The 17,059-nt window shown below is 42.8% G+C and overlaps 1 protein-coding gene and 1 long non-coding RNA gene across 2 annotated transcripts in view; one reads left to right on the forward strand and one right to left on the reverse strand.

Annotated features, from left to right (window-relative positions):
* The window catches only part of LOC142564409 (venom metalloproteinase antarease-like TtrivMP_A), a 29,734-nt gene extending 12,827 nt beyond the window's left edge, over positions 1–16,907 (reverse strand). The window contains exons 1-7 of the mRNA XM_075675403.1: positions 16,665–16,907; positions 16,076–16,168; positions 11,429–11,567; positions 10,510–10,667; positions 2,875–2,946; positions 2,653–2,780; positions 2,507–2,556 (exon numbers count right to left, since the gene is read on the reverse strand). Of these exons, the coding sequence (XP_075531518.1) occupies positions 2,507–2,556; positions 2,653–2,780; positions 2,875–2,946; positions 10,510–10,667; positions 11,429–11,567; positions 16,076–16,168; positions 16,665–16,907 (883 nt within the window). The remainder of the gene's footprint in view (positions 1–2,506; positions 2,557–2,652; positions 2,781–2,874; positions 2,947–10,509; positions 10,668–11,428; positions 11,568–16,075; positions 16,169–16,664) is intronic.
* LOC142564804 (uncharacterized) overlaps positions 1–17,059 on the forward strand; it is a 49,010-nt gene that overhangs the window by 29,111 nt on the left and 2,840 nt on the right. The window lies entirely within an intron of this gene.

A 17,059-nucleotide genomic window follows, 5' to 3' on the forward strand; every position in this document is an offset into this window, starting at 1 on the left:
AAATGTGAAATCTCCACAGAAATATTTTTACTGTATTTCGTAGTTTGAATGATTTATGCGAGCCAGCCAGGCGAACACCATTGGTCTGAGGGACGCGAAGCAAGGACTCTGGATTAATCAACCCTTCCTTCTTGAGGTTGACTGCTGTCTTGACAAATTTCAGCACACCCCCATATTTTTATGCCGTCAGTGTAGCGTATTTCCACATCCATCAGTTGCGCTGGTGTTTGAGGCGACTATATGGCTCACTACGTCTACAAACGTTTTACGTTCTGCCTAAAATTAAGTACGCTAAAAGGAATGGCCAGGTTCAACAAGAAAACGACATTTCACCACTAACGACATTGCATTGTGCCCTGTTTTGCCCAACCATGCATGAATTTACGCTCACCATGAGGAATAAATAAGAGCAGCAATGGTGCTGTAAAGCTCCTCATGACACAACTTGAGCGCGGTATTTACGGAGTTGAAGTAGTTGGACACAACCTTCGTGTTAGTTATTTTTTACTAATAAGTCAATTTATTTATTGATTTAAACTTCAAATTGTGCGCTATACACTACCGGTAGCCTTATCGCATATTGAGGTACCCACTGGAAAACAATAAAAGCGATGCTGCGGATTCTGTGCACAGCATTGGCCCACGCTTCAAGTTAGGAAACGATGGAGACTGCAGAATGTCAGCGCGATATGTTGCAGTGAATTACGACGCCAATAAATCGCGCATAGTTAACTTGCGGAAATGATGTTCTTCCAATACTGATCTTCGTCCATGTGGCTTTCTGACACAGCACTAGAAGCAGCACAATGCGGGGATTTGTATGTTAAAATGATTCAACGTAAGCATCGAAGGTGCACCTGTACAAAGAACTGTCCTTTGGGGCAGCACTGTGAAACATTTGTGCGACTATCTAGAAGGCCAAAGGGAAGTGTTCGCATGATTCATATGTGTAATGCCGTTCATGTACTTGATATATTTTATGGCAAGGAGGTAACCAGCCATTGCAATTAACATTAGGGATTGTGTGGGGAGCAAGCAGTGCACGTTCCTTTGGGACACCTAGTTAGCTTGTCCTTCAGGCACTCATCGCCGTTTTAAATTTCTTCTATACTTCACCATTCGAGTTATTGAGGAAACAAAATATGAGCAATAACGTCCATGTCTCTGCCCGGCGACCAATTAATAAAAGGCTCTACAGAAAGCAACCATATAGTTATGGTGCATCAAGGCTTGAGGCCAGTTTAGAAAATCCATAAGCAGGTTTTTGTTTACGTGGCACACGAAACGTCCTGTTGCATCGATAACTAACCACCTTAGAACTCTTGTGCTTTAGGACCGCCATGTTGGAAGCGTTCTCTTCAGCATCCACAATCGTTGAAATATCATTAGAAAATGAAATGTCAGCCCAGTGAACAACTTCGTGATCAAGTAATCATTTTTCAGTATGTTTGATCCATTAGACACGTCATCATGACACGAACTTTTTTTCAGGATACGATAGCATCGCCGGAGCCAATGTTTTGCTCCTACTAGGCTTACTGCGCAGTAACCCACGCCGAACTGGTGTCCACCCGGTAGGGATAAAATCTTCCTGAAGGTAAAGGAGGAGTTGATGAAGTATCGGCTGATGTTGACAAAGTAGCCGGGCAACCGAAAAGTCGAAACTGGGAATGCGGGCGCAAGCAAGGTCCGCTTCCTAAAATGTTGCAATGAGACTAGAACGTTTTCAGGGAAGAGAGCGAGACAAAGATAACTGAAGAGAGGTGAAACACATTGTAGTCCTGTAGTGTGCATATTATAGGGGCTGCTGCTGCTGATATGATTTCATGTGCGGATGTTTACTTTTACACTCTAAAAACGTTTACTCTTGGATAACACAAAGTATCGGCAGGTTAAAGACGAGAAGCCTGTTCCTTTTACTCGCTTGTATTTATTTTAGAACTTATCCGGAAGCGCTATATGTCTTATGGTCAGGTGATGTATACTGCCCATCTAAAATCCCCTGCAATGCTGAGGGCAGGGCCCAATAGCTCAAAAGCAGGTTATGAAGGGCCATATTAAAGAGTTTACTGTTGGAGGAAACAGATCTTAAGTAGTGAGGAGGGGAGTGGCACAAGAAATATAAAGCAGCCTACAAGGATAGCAAAAACAAGGTGAAAGGTGGAACCGAAATTACACACATGACTAATGACGACGACGACACAAAGGCTGCCATATAACGGCGAATTACGATTAGGTACTGCGAAAACCAGTTGATGAATTCTTGTAATGAACCCGTGCAGCCGGAAGTAAAAATGTTATTCTAGATCTACACATGGAACGGTGGCGCGGGGCATGCGCGATGTCCTTCTAACTTTTGCTTATGGTAGAAAAGCGAAGTGCCAAAAAAATTTTTTTTTTCACCGACAATAAGGTCTTGAATGGCATATACGAAAACAACTTGTAAAATAATGGTTTGTAAAAAATAAAAATTTGAGATATTTTTCCTATAGCCCTTGATTCTCACCTCTCAATCTTCTGTCTGGCCGCCCATTCCTCTGGCCGTACAGGTCTCGGCTAAAGCAAAAGGAAAATGATGCCCATTATATTAGCAAAGACCGATTTTTCATGCTTAATGCATGCTCACAGATGTGCAAAGACGAAATGGTGTACCCGGACATCAAGTATAGGATATCGGGATTCCCATGCGTGCCCTTGTTTACAGTAGCATACTTATTCAACTCTTGGATAGTAGCTTCGGCACTAATGGACTGATCTTTTGATTTGAGGTACGGCTCACCCTGGAGAAAAACAAATGAATGCGCGGCTTGTAAGCGAAGACGTTTGGAGGGTAAATGTAGGAACGTGCAGGAAGAAAAAGAAACGCCCACGCACCTCGCTCGTTTCCACACCGGTTAGCAGGAGTTTAATTGTGGGTTTGCTAGTCTCAGCAAGCCACAGGTTAACCTGAAGATATTTGAAAGGTGCATTCATTACCAAGAGATATTACAGTGAGCTTAGGTTGCCAGAAAAATGTCTGGATCGTGCGATGAATAATTACACGAAAATTAGGAAACGTTTACCATGGGAGGTATGTTCTGACATCCGCGAAACAGCATATCTACGTCATTACCGGGGTGCACATTTAGGGTTAAGTAAATAAACATGTTATCACGACATGCTTTCACGAACCAGAGAACCAGTTATGGCAGGAGGCACATAAAGATACACATAAAGAGGCATATGTCCTAATAAAAATGCAATAAATCACGTTTGAAATAATACTACACGAGAAAAAAATTGAAGATACAAAGGCATGCGATTTCTACCAGATATGTCCCAGTGCGTCGTAAACACACAAAGAGGAGTAAGGAATGATAGATGAAGCGAGAAAGAAAGACGAAATTTTTCACTTAATCTGGCTGGCAACCCTGTAGGGGGTAAATGTTATCAGAAATTAAACATAGAAAAGGATGTACAGTTGGGCTAGTTGGTACGCGAACACATTCTTTGTTTATTGCGCGAAGGGACACAAACGAAGACTAGAAGCAAACAAGACGAGTGCTAACTGTCAACGAAATCGTTATTGAAGCGATCAACATATATCAGTGATTGCAAAAACCCTAGCAAGAAACGTCACCTGATTTAAAGAATATCAGTGAACTGATGAACATATCAGAAAGTAGGGAAGCCAGTAAAATCTAAACAAGAAAAGGCGGTACTTGGAATGGGCGCATGTGCTTAAAAGATATTGAAATTCACTGTCTAACAGTGATGTTATATGATAGACAGACTAAAAACGCCTGATGTAGGCAAAAAGATTCCTAATCGCATTAAATGCCGCACACTTGTCCGCATGAGCTGTTGTCTCAGCTGACCGCCGCGCTGCTCCGGGACACGTTCAGCGATCCGCATTATACAGGGAAGAAATTTCTAGGGATTCTGGCATGGCCGTCGTGAGGCATCACCGACCGCTGCCGAGAACGCTGGAAACGCCAAGCCGCATCTACGCCTTTTCAGCTTGCACTCCAATACTTCAAAAGTTTGCTAAATAACGCCTCGACGCGTACCTCGCGGCCATTATTGTTGAGCAATTGCAATCGAATAATTCAGCAGAGGCTGCGGAAATGGATGGCTTGTCCAGCTACTTATGCGTTTATATTGGTGCGACAGTGTCGTTTAAGTTTTCGTAATTCGCTTCCCCTGCAGGGCTTCCTCTTCGTGTTTCAGCAGTCGCGACTCAACGAGCTCGCTTCATCAGCATGCGCACGATTCTTCAACGTCGCCTTTCTTTGTGGGAAAGTAAGCCCGTGTATGAGTTTGCAGCCGTGGTGATGATTGTCGTACGTCATATAATTTACCTCTTCGTCGGGAGTGCATGGCGTCGACTTTTATGGAAGTACAAAAGAGAAATCCCATTGCAGCACATGGTCCATACATAACTCGTTTGGATGGTGACAATACCCTGTGTCTGTATATTGGTTTAATGCTAAACGCATTACCATCGACAACCATCATGAGACGCTTTTGATGATTTTTCTTTCGCATTCGGCCCACCTCGAAATTTGGCCACTACGGCCCATGTCACTGTCCGCTCTCATTTCGGCAATTAACAACAGTGGTTGGCTGAAAAGGGCAGGGCAGGCAACAATATCTCTCTTGAAACTCCTTCTGCTCTGGCATTCATGCCTCGTGGAGCCTAATGTGTTAATAAGTGTTTGAAAATAGATAATCATAAGAGTTTCACTTCGTATAATATTAATATAGAATATTCGTACAATTCTATCTCACCTGAGTTAACTGATGGCTAGTGTCCGGGAATCTGTCACGATCGATAGTAATGAAGAAATTTTTGGATGAATTGTGGAACCTCGGTCGCATGTTTTGTTGAGTTGCTCTACACTTATTTAAAGTCTACGGTTGTTTTTTGATGGGGACGCTTTTAATTAAATAAATAATACATGAGGTTTTACGAGTCAAACCCACGATCTGATTATGAGGCACGCCGTAGTGAGGGACTCCAGAAATGTGGGCCACCTGGGGTTCTTTAACCTGCACCTAAATGTAAATACACGAGTGCTCTCGCATTTCGGCCCCATTAAAATGCGGCCGCCGTGGCCGGAATTCGATCCCGCGACTTCATGCTCAGCAGCCCAACGCTATAGCCAAGGGAGGCCTTTATGTTCAACCTTCAGGGATACGCATTAGATCGTCAATCACTCCGATAGTAAGACAAAATGCTATTGTTTGGCAAGCATGATACATACCTGCAGCGACATCTTTATAGAATTAGAAAGAATGTGTTTAAATATGTGGATGATATTCTAGAGTTAACTAAGGCTGATATTACCTTCAGCGACGCTGTGAAGATTTTAGATACATTAAAAAGTTCTTAATAATTACCCCATCATAACCAGTTAAAGTATTTGGTCTGAGATTGGCCTTTCAACTGCATCACGTATGTTAGCATTATCGACACCGATTTGTTAAGTCTATTCTTGATTACACGATAGGCCACTGGAAACTGTCGAAAGGAGAAATGGTTAAAGCCTGTTGGGGGCCCTCCGTTGAAAAAATTACAATTATCCAAGTATTCGAGCATTCAATTCAACAATTATTCAAGTATTCTTCACCGGCCGGTCGACTAGATTAAACAGCCTCGCTACCCACAGAATGCCATTTCACCAGTTTGTTTTAGCGCTATAAAAGAATGAAAAACATCGAGCGAAGGGTATACAGCCATAGAGGTGGTCATAAGAAAACATTCTGAATAATTCCACATGTACATAGGACAGCTCACAAATTAAATCACCAATCACATGTAGGTTTCAGATATGCAGTGTCTCAGCTAATTTTAGGCAGAGTATAAAAATACGCAAATGCCACCTAGCTAGACAGAACGGTAATGTTGTTTTCGGTCGTTTGGACATACTCAGTTTCTTTCATTCCGCCTAATTAGATAACTATCCCAAATTAACTATTCAACTTCTCAAATACCATAATTAAATGAAAAGTGTCAATGAGGAAATTGTAGACCGACATGAAAGACTCCCGATACAGATTTTTGTTGCTCAATTCGTGCCAAATAAAAGAGTTTTTCCGGGAGTGAAGGAAGCCCGCAAATGCACAAAAAGTGTTTCGAGCGGCCAGTCACGCGGCAGTTCTGCGTGTATTTGTGGGCTTCCTTCACTCTCGGAAAAACTTTTATTTAGCATGTATTGAGCAACAGAAAGCCTTATCGGGAGTTTTTCACGTAGCTCTACAATTTTCTCACTGACACTTTTAATCTAATTATGATATTTGAGAAGTTGAATTATTAATGAGATTATTTATCTAATTAGGCGGTATGAAAAAAATTGTTTGAGTACCTCCGAACGATCGCAAACAATATTACCTCGGTTCTGCCCAGCTACGTGACATTTGCATATCTTTAAACTCTGGCTAAAGTTAGCTGGGACAGCCTGTAGAATTGACCTACAGCTTTTAGCCAAGGGATAAACTTTGTCGTATAGGCTTCGGAATTCACAGAACGCCCTATGAATGTACTATTATACATTGTAAAACACATGGAATGTATTCCAGGCATTGTATACTTAATTGCGTATAGCTGCGACAAGACGTATGTAGGTCAATATGAGCGCTCAATCAATGTACGTCCGAGAGAGCACCAGGCGTCACTAAAAGCACCTGGAGCGTCCGATGCGGTAGTCTATTGTAGAGAGTGCCGGTGCGTTCCCGTGTTTAATGAAACAGGGGTCTTCTTTAAAAGCAGTAACCAGCTGAAGCGAGAATTAGCAGATGCCTAAGGTGGGCGGATGCGCGAAACTGGCGTAAGCCGCCACCTAGAGGTGGCGTTTGTAGGGGTTCACTTTCCGAAAAAAGCGGCAGAAACGCCTTCACCAGTAGATGCCGACTGTGTTAGGACGCAGTACACTTCGAAACACTACCCTCTTTACTACCATAATTGATAGGCTGCCGGCCACATTCTCTACGAAATTACTGAGTTATAAAACAAGTGGCTCCCAAATTTCCTCATTTCTACCAATATACGTCATCAAGAGTACAATTCCTTTAATTCGTTTAATAAAGCAAACCTTTCTACATTTATATCCATACTTTCCTGGCCAATAATCAGGCATGAAACGACAAAGTATCTTCATCTCGCAGAGTTGCACGATGATAGCGTGACGTACGTGGTCATCATCACCCTATCTTTAGGTCCACTACAGAAGGAAGGTATCTCCAAACGATTTTCAATTACCCATGTCTAGCGTTAGCTGATTCGAACTTGCGCCTGCAAATTTCCTAATTTCATAAGCCCATCTACTTTACTGCCGTCCTCGACTGCACTTCCATTCTCTTGGCGCCCATTCTGTAATTGAGCGGTTGACCAGTTATCTGCCCTACGCATTACCTGGCATACCTAGCTCCATTTTTTTTCTCGCAATGTCAACTACAATATCCGCGATCTCTATTTGCTCGGCGATACACACCGTTTTCTACCTGCCTCTTAAGGTTACGCGTAGCGTTAATGGTTCCAGCGCTGTGCGCCATATTTAACTTGTTATTGTATCTGGGACGTGCGGGCATGGGGCACATTATGGGAGGCGTGCGTCATAAAACACGTCCATGTTAAAGAAAAGGAACCTTGTACACAGCGAAAAATAAGGCATATCAATATTAATGCAAGTTTTCATGAACATGCACTAAGGCAGAGAGTAGGCACATTCACACTTGTCATTAAAAGAGACTGGCTTAGGCCTATGAAGCTTATTAGAAAGTTATAAGTGTTAGGAACACCTGTATTTGGGGTCAACCAGAGACAGAACACTTTATTGGGTGAGTTCAGGCCCATATATATTGCTCGTTGAAAGCTTCAAATCAAATTATGAGGTTTTACGTGCCAAAACCACTTTATGGTTATGAGGCATGCCGTAGTGGTGGACTCCGGAAATTTCGACCACCTGGGGTTCTTTAACGTGCACTTAAATCTAAGTACCACGGGTGTTTTCGCATGTCGCCCCCATCGAAATGCGGCCGCGTGGCTGGGATTCGATCTCGCGATCCCGTGCTCCGCAGCCTAATACCATAGCCACTGAGCAACCACGGCGGGTCATTGAAAGCTTCGTCGTTTGGATTGTGCATCACAAAAGAGGAATAAAGGCTTTGCAATGTACGCATGTTGTGCGCCGTAAGTTGTAGATGAACATTGGGAACGCTGTGTGTTTAGAGCAAACCTGAAGACATAAGACGTCATGCTACAAGGAAAACTTACTTTGCGTGTCTATTCTATTCGGTCAAAGCAAATCAGGACCATGGCCTGGGGATAAAAATGCAGCCAACTAATTTTATAAAAAAGCACAGAATCAAACTTAGGGCTCATCTGATCGACATTACAATACGTATTGATGATGACTGCCTATAGACGACTCGTTGCAGATGGGTTAGTGGCGGGAAATACGGAATCGGCGTCAGCAAACGTCGCTTGGCTGCGCGCATAAATTTTTACATAAAGTATTTGCGTCCTGAAGCATTAGAGAGAGTTAAAAATCACGGATGGAACTGTTATGCTGAATAAACGTTCCTTTGCTTACAGCCACATATAGACCGACGGCGTGAACTGGCGTATTTTTGTCTCTACATTGTGTTTTTTACGATGTAACTCAAGGCCCATATCCTGTGAGCTCTTTCTGCTTGAGGTATGATTATGATTCTAGCAACCACTGTAAAGGTCGGCATGACATTGTCCATTCTGGCATATATTGCGTGTCTTTCTATATGCCGCGTCATCAGGGGGCGGGGTGGGGGAGGATTCAGATGCTCATTTTAAGACATGCAATGCCTCATGGGCTCTGGTTCTCAGCTAAAGAAATTGCGGCAAATCGATGATTTGGAGGTAACTGGCAACGTTAGTACGATTTCAAATCTATGTTATGATGAGCGTGTATCTGGTGATGGGTTTAATAAATTATGATGCCTACAGTGAAGGTTGCTTCATACGCAATGGTGAATACGTAGTGACCCAAGTGGGCGTCAAAAAGGCTCAATGAAGAGTGGGACCTACGCAGTGCTAGGAAGCATGCTAGAATTCGAGTTCTCTGCCGAAAACGACAACAGCTCGCACGTATTCTAGCTACAAGTAGCGCAAGTTGTCGCCAAAAAAGATTCACTGAAGAGCGGTACAAATTCACTGGCACAAAGGCAGTGCCCAAACGTGAAAGAAAATGATTATATATCAATATACATTGATACCGGAGTTGGTAGAGTATCGAAAGAATGCTAATCGCACTTAAAGCACAAGCAATGACTTCAGAGACTCGGCCCGTTCCTTGTTCTTGTTTTCATCATGGTCAGAGCTTGAACGGAGAGTCCTCTAGACGAGCTCGCTTCTTGTAGTGAATATAGATAACTTCCACTGGCAAAAAAAAAAAGCTTTTAGGCGCACAACTGTGTATTGACGATTGGCCGCCGACGGGCTACGGGCGGAAAATGCGAAATCGCCGTTAGCAACCATCCCTTTACTGCGTGGAAAATTTTTTCTATAGAGTATATTTGCGCCCGGAAATATTGGAGAGAGCTAAAAATTCTGGGCTGAATTGCTATGCTGCTTAAACATCCCTATGCGCACAGCGATGCTTACACTGACAGCGATAACTGGCGTGTTTTTGTCTGTACATTGTGCTTTCTGCATGATGTGACCGACAGCCTGTATCCTGTGAGCTGGTTCCACTTGAGGTATGATTACGATTCTAGCAACAAGTTTTGAGGTCACCATGACATTGTGCCGTTCTGGCATCTCTTGCGTATTTGTCTATATGCCGCTTCATCAGGGGGTGCTTCAGAAGCTAATTTTAAAATATGTAATGCCCCGTGTGCTCTGGTTCTCAGCTAAAGAAATTGGCGGCGCATCGACCAATTTGAGTTTGCTAGCAATAGCTAGCCATCGATAGATAGTTATATATCAATATACAGATAACCATATTAGAAAACTGTATTAGATAACTATAGATAGATTGATATCTATAGATGTCTAGATAGTTAGCGCTCGTGTGTCTCCTGTCTTTTTCTGGTAGGGCTCTTAAAATTTTTTGTCATGTCTAAGTAACACGTCGAAACAGCCACCATATGTTCCCCTTGCTAGGCATATAAATAAGGGTGAAAGCGAAAGCTTGAACTTTGTAACAAACTGAGCAAGAGTGCTTGTCTTTACTGGTGACAGCCTATTTGAACGCATCTAGCCGCGGCTTATACCATCATGAGCTTAGCCGCTCGCCACCTGGTTGGAAGAGGATATGTTAACAACACGTGTGCTAGAGGCCATTAGCAACTGCAGAAATAAAGCTTATGCACAAAGGTTTGTTTAAACCGTTAACTCAGTGAGAAGCCAGGGCTGCTGCATGGTCTAAACTGCTGAGCGAGTCCTTTGAAGCTGGGTAGTTCTCAAATACGTGCAAAACATGGCATCGATTTGTGAAAGCATATATAACGCCACTTATGTTGGTATATAAAGAAATCGTCTTCGTCCCTTACGGCGTTCACCATTGTGCAGACGTAGGCAACGAGCTTCTTTGTTTCACGAAAATATTTGCTGTGAAATGTGTCCACGGTGACAAACAATTCAACCTCCACTGTTTCTGGTACATCTTGCGGCGTCCCAGTTTTAGTGGCAGAATTTTCATCGCGTGGAGCTGAAATACAGAATTATTAGAAATTAAAATTGGATGTTCCTGCCTGGAGGATTGTTCACAAAGATGGCTGTTATACAATTTGATGACGTAAAATATTACGATAAGTCTTGGCCTGATGAAACTGATGAAACTTGGCTTCCCAATAACTCCAATGTCACTGAGTTTGTTGTCTTCAAGTAATATTACGCGTCATGTACGTATTGGCGTTCAGAAAAAATGGTAGGTTTCAAGGTAAAAACATGTTAGTTTCATATTTCTATCACCGGAGTTGTTTAGTGAAGCTAGTTTTCTCTCAAAAGGCCAGGAAGCAACGACTGAGGAGTGTAAATGGTGAAATTACACAAAGGTTTCAGAAATATGTTTCCTAGAGGGTATGAAAGCATTCATAAACGTTTGATAGGCTGCGAAATACCACTGTCTGGTATTTATGACATAAAAATTTGGTTTTATCTTTAGAATATAAACGAGAATTACGCAGTTTGTAGCAGACGTTGCTTGAGTGAAGCTTATGCTTGCATTTTCTTAATTTTTTCACAATGTCTTAAAGCAGGAGAATTGAAACTAATGTATGATTATCGCGGACTGTCGCGTCACGCAACTTCATTATTTACGTTCAGTCAAGGTGTTGCAAGATCTCTTCAAGATAATTTTGAAATATGGGTGTTTCTTTCCTTCAGCCGCCTGCACTTCGTAATTAAGCGCACAGTGTTGTTGGCAACATTTATTGCGCCTTCGCCGGAAACGAGTACGAAAATACCAACCAAGTTCATGGTCAAAGGAACCCGGATTAGTCGTTGTATCTGCTTCGATGTTGTGTACAATGTGGGCAATTCGTCCATCTGTGGTTCTTGCCATTGTTGGCATCGGTTCAATGCGCTTATTTAGACCAATGATGCCCTCCTGCGAATTGAAAAGGCAGAACTACTGTTGAAAAATCTGTGTAATCAGATATATGCTCCAACAATAACGAATTAGGATAGACGACCTGAAATGTGTTGCTGCGGTTTGTTTCATATTGTCGCAGGCTATATTAACAATACTAAGCGTCGTCGGATGCGGCGTCGTGTGCATTGTAGTAAGCCCTAAAAATTGCACAATTAAGCATGATGTCTTCTTTATAATAAAATTTGAGTCATGAATTCAGAGCACATGGACAAGTGGATTAATAACTAAGGTATCGCAGGAAAGGAAACACGATTTCTTGACCATTGATGACAAAACGGAGGACGTTGGGAATTTCGTCAAACCGCGTAGTGGCTTCCCAGAAGTCTTGTGTAGCAACGCTCAAAAAATTCAAATGAATTAACGTCGAAATGAATACGGATACGGGTCAATTTACCTAACGTTTAATCTCTATTATGTTTTCTTTGATACCATTGCGCAGAAATGGTATCAGAAGTCGCCTACTTTGCGCCGCGACTAAAGGATATATGCCAATCATTGGCGCTAAAGAAGAGAATTCCTCTAAAACATGTACCGAAAAAAGTCTGTTTATACAGAAAAAAGAAAATACCCGTTGCTTATGTTAACGAGCAAATGCATAAAAACCAACCTATTGGATATGCTTAGATAAATCCCTCATGCTTAGCGAAATAGAAACTTGACCATCTTGCGAACGGCAAGACACACGGGAATGAACGGCCTAAATAATATGTACCTGGCCTCGTTGTGCATAACATATGATGCAAGGGATTCCTTATTCACTCAGCCCTGACACCTAAATGTAAAGCTGATACGACGCTGAACAAGTTCGGTCTCACCACTCTTTCGACCAAACTAGCCTTGCTATATATTGTGACTGCTTCAGAGCTCACGTTTATTAGCTTAGGCCTCGGCTCGAGTGCCGCATACATTAGTTTGTCTAGCAGCCACCGAAGGGGGCTCTACAAAAGGACCATTTGAGAAACTATTCCGTGGACGCGCAAGAAATGTAGTTAGCATCGAAAATACTGTTGACGACATACAAGTTCAATAAAGCATTGTGCGTATTCAATAGTTCGAATTTTGCCGCCGCCATACCTTACACGCTGTGAAGGAATGCAGTCAAACAACTTCATAGCACTTGCTGAATACCATGGCTTTATTAAATGAGTGTTGAAGTTGTTGAAGCTGCTTTGATAGCGAGTGCCGCTGATAACTGCATCAGGTACCCATCAGTTGCTCGGACTACAAATCTATTTGCGTTGTTGGAAGCTGCTGCTTGCAATGTGCGGCGATTGGGCCTTTTGGGTGTCCGGGTCTACAAATATGGTGCGTTTCTGGAAGGAAACATTCTGTTGAAAGTTACTGCTCATCCTGTTGTCTAGCTCTTGCCCTTGTCTTTCAACGCTATTAGCCCCATTGCTGTATCTAACCAGCTAGCCCAAACAACCATACTTCTAAACTTCATTTATTGTACATCTGGCTCCATGTACAATTGTACCTCTCATCGCATTTACCATGGGCATGCCAGAGCGCCATCCTTCTTCTTCAGAGCAAAAGTTGTTCCAGATGAAGTCAAGTTATTATTCGCAGGTATTGCGCCCTCATTTGGTCACGGGATGAGGATCAAAGAAATCCTTAGATCTGAGTGGCAAAGGCAGGCCCGCATTTACAGGAGCATCCCATAACAGCACATCAATCTATCTTCGAGGCAGAATTCGGAATTCTACGGTCGCTACCGAGAATTCCATCACATCATGGATCGCTCAACAGAGCGATTGTGGTCCGTCACTCTGGTGAGGCTGCGAGCCAGCCCGCCAAAGCGGCGGCGTGGGTTGACTCAGGCTGTCAAGACGTCAGGGGGTGTTCACCTTCCTGAATTCGTCAAAAGACGCTTGGCCTAGGCCCAAAGTTCGCAACAAAACTAAAATGTCGGCCCCCCGAGCTGATTTCCTTGGCAAGGCGTGTGGCAAAGGCCGCTCGGGATAGTGATCATGACGTTGTTGTGAATGAATGCGTCATAGTGGTGTCCAGAAAGAAACCTGCGTCTAGCCATCAGCCTATTCGTCGGGTGCGGCAGTCCTTGCAAGATAATTCCTTGTGCGTCCTACCAGCGGATGACAGTGGTTTTGTTGTCCTCGCTGAGGGTGAGTTTGCATCAAAAGCTTTTGAAACGGTATCGTCCGTAATAAAAACGTGTGAGGGGGTTTCACTGAAGAAAGTAAAGGCTGAGGGGAAAAAATGTGCTCTCGCCTCAACCTATCTCGGCTAGGCAGGTGTTTGGGCAAAAGTGAGGACGTTCACTTAAAAGTAATGTTTTCTTTGAAAACTCGCAAACCGGAATGGCATTTCAGAGTGATAGTGCCAGAGATAGGCATTTGGCAGAAAGTTGCTGTCGGTTTTCTTCAGGGTGCATAACGCTTGTCGAACATTGATGATTCATTTATTGCAAGAAGCTCAAGCGAGGTGGTGCGTTCTTTAGAACTAATTGTGACAAGGGGGATATGAGCCTCTTCTACTGACGTGATGCACTTCTATTACTCCATATTGCAAAGCGGCTTTTGACATGTTATGTAGAATGCATTGATCATTTTGGAGTAATTGGGTTTCAAACTAAGACAGACATTTCAGTGAGTGGGTTTTCATAACTTCTTACGTTCTATTTGAGTTCAACCTACAAAGAATGCGATGGACACATCTATCTTCAATATAGACATGTTTGCATTAGGTCGTGTCTGGCACCTATACTTGGTGATATCTTCTTGGCCCATTATGACAAGATCATAGAAACTTGTATGTCAGATGTGATGATCACCAAAATCCTTAGATATGCTAACAGTTGCCTGTCCTGTTTGATTCCACTCATTCTGCAAACTATTTAGTTGAATTTTTTTTCGATGTCTTGACAGTGTGGTGAGGACACATGAAGTACCAGTCAATAATTTTATCCAGTTTTTAGACTTAGTTACTTCTTTGTTCGTGAATCATGTTTGTTGGCAATATCATCCTCCTGACAGTAAGATGCTGCTTCCGTAAAATTCATGTCATTCTAAGCTAGTGAAAAGAGCAATCGCTAACCTGTGTTTTCATGATGCGCTCAGGAACTCATGCCCCCATAAGAAGTTTGGAAGACTTGACTTACAGAAAGTGCGTGTATCAGACGCAGGTTACCTGGGCTATGTATTTGTTTCGGTAGCAGAAAGTGCGTCGAAGAAATTAAAGAAACATAATGGTTCGTACATGAGCAGTTGTGACAATATGAAAAAGGTGGTTGTGCGGTATTTGCATGAGGTATCACACGCACTACGGAAACTTGGACGAACGGTTAAAGCAGAGGTGATATTTTCCGCTCCGCAGAAATTGCTCAGGTTATGCAGTGCTGTAGATCAGTTTGGCTAAAAAACGCGCAGGTTGTAAAAAGAACCCTCGGCCCCTTTTTATGTCATGCGCAAAGAAAGTGGTATATCACCTTCCGTTACCGTACGCGAAAATTTACATTGGGCACTCGGGAGATGCCTGAATGATAGGTTAAGAGAACGCGATCAAAAACTTAACATATATCGGGATGGTCGTGTGCCTGTGCACTGTGGGGATTGTAGGTGTAAACCCTTGTTTGAGGAGTGCTCCGTTTTGTATAGGAATATAAATAAAGTTATACGAGATATTGAAGTTGCTTTGATAGCGAGAAATGCTGATAACTGCACTGTTCCCCTTCAGTTGCTCTGACTACAAATGAATTGGCGAGGCTGGAAGCGCCTGGTTTTCATGTGCGGTGATTGGACCTTTTCGGTGTGCGGGCCTACAAATACGATGTTTACCTGGAAATAAACACTCAATTGAAATTCAGCGCAACCCACCGTGGCTGCTTAGTGGCTATGGTGTTGGGCTCATAAACATGAAATCGCGGGATTGAATCCTGGTCATGGTGGCCGCATTTCGATAGGAGGGAAATGCGAAAACACCTGTGTGCTTAGGTTTAGATGCATGTTAAAGAACACAAGCTGGTACAAATTTTTGCAGTCCCCACTACAGCGTACCTTATAATGAGATCGTGGTTTTAGCATGTAAAACCCCACAATATTTATTTTTTGGAAGTTAACGCTCGTCTTGTTGTCTCGGCCTTGTCCGTGTCTTACAGCGCTATGACCCCCATTGTCATGAAAGAGATCGTACATCTGACAGCAATAGTTTTACTCAATAAGACATTTGTCGACTACAACACTCTAAACCATGGCTCGGTAGGGAAAGAAAGTTCTTTAAAAGAACACAATAATTCCAAGAGGACAAGTATTCTGAATATATGCCGTTATCCTAAGGCTGGCAATAAGTCGTCATGTCCTGTTGGGCTTAGTTGTACACCTGAACAATATTAAATAACTAATCTGCATGGACGTCCTACACCCTGAATAGCTCACATGATCAACATATGATAAAAGTTTGCTCTAAGGACTGCATTTAGAAGAAAACAAGCTCCTGTGTGTTCTCACCACTTCAATGCCGTCCTCTGAACGCGAAACGTGCACTGATGCGAACTTGTCCCTGCTGTGGTACAGGCTGCCATCAAACTCTTCGCCTTTGTGCTGCAAATGGAAGGCGTTTTTTAAGTCATGTATATCGCAGGGCATCGGGGAGGGTGTTCCTAGTTTATAATTGGTACAAAGAAAGTGGACTAGCTGGGTTTCTTACAATATGCCAGAAACATTTGGAAATGAACGCAGCAGCAGATATCTTTGTTCAGATAGAAAAATACTATTTTGTTACCACCAAAGTCGCAGTTCTACAATAACTATAGTAAAATTTGTATCGCTTCTTGATGTGTCATAACTAAATAAACAGATGTCAAGTTTGACACAGACGTCTCACAACGCGGATATATAAAAAAAGCGGGCTTCTTTCTAAGCCCCAGAACAACATTTATTTCCTAATGCTAGTCGATGCCATGGAAGCAAAAGTTACGTAGATTTAGCCTTCTTTGTTTTAGCGTAATGATAGTTCCAGGGTGAGGGAGATTACTGCGCCCATCTTGAAATTACTCTTACAAAATGCAAAATGTTTTCGAAACGGAGTGCTACTTACAAGGCTTGTGATGTGCTTGCCATTCTCGTAACGAACCACACGTAGCAGGGGTACAGCTATCGAGCTCTTTTGCAGATTAAGAATGAGCTCGTCCGTTACGTGAAGTACAAGTCCACCATCCTGTCCTCGCTCTTCAAGAAGACGGGGGTACACCAGAGTGAACGCTTCAGTCACCAGCAGCACGTCTGCAGTGTAGGTATCGCCATCCAGTACATGCGTGTAAGAACCAAAGGTTACATACATGGTGGCATCTTGATAAAGTAGTGTTCTTTCATATTGTGGCTATTGCATAAGGAAAGCACGGGTGTTCATACCTCTGATAAACGAATATGACGTTTAGTATGACGCCTTATTATGTGCAGTTATTCTCCATTTCAATGCCTATTGTGCTGTTG

The sequence above is a fragment of the Dermacentor variabilis genome, chromosome 11 (genome assembly GCF_050947875.1).
Source record: "Dermacentor variabilis isolate Ectoservices chromosome 11, ASM5094787v1, whole genome shotgun sequence".
Lineage (NCBI taxonomy): Eukaryota > Metazoa > Arthropoda > Arachnida > Ixodida > Ixodidae > Dermacentor > Dermacentor variabilis.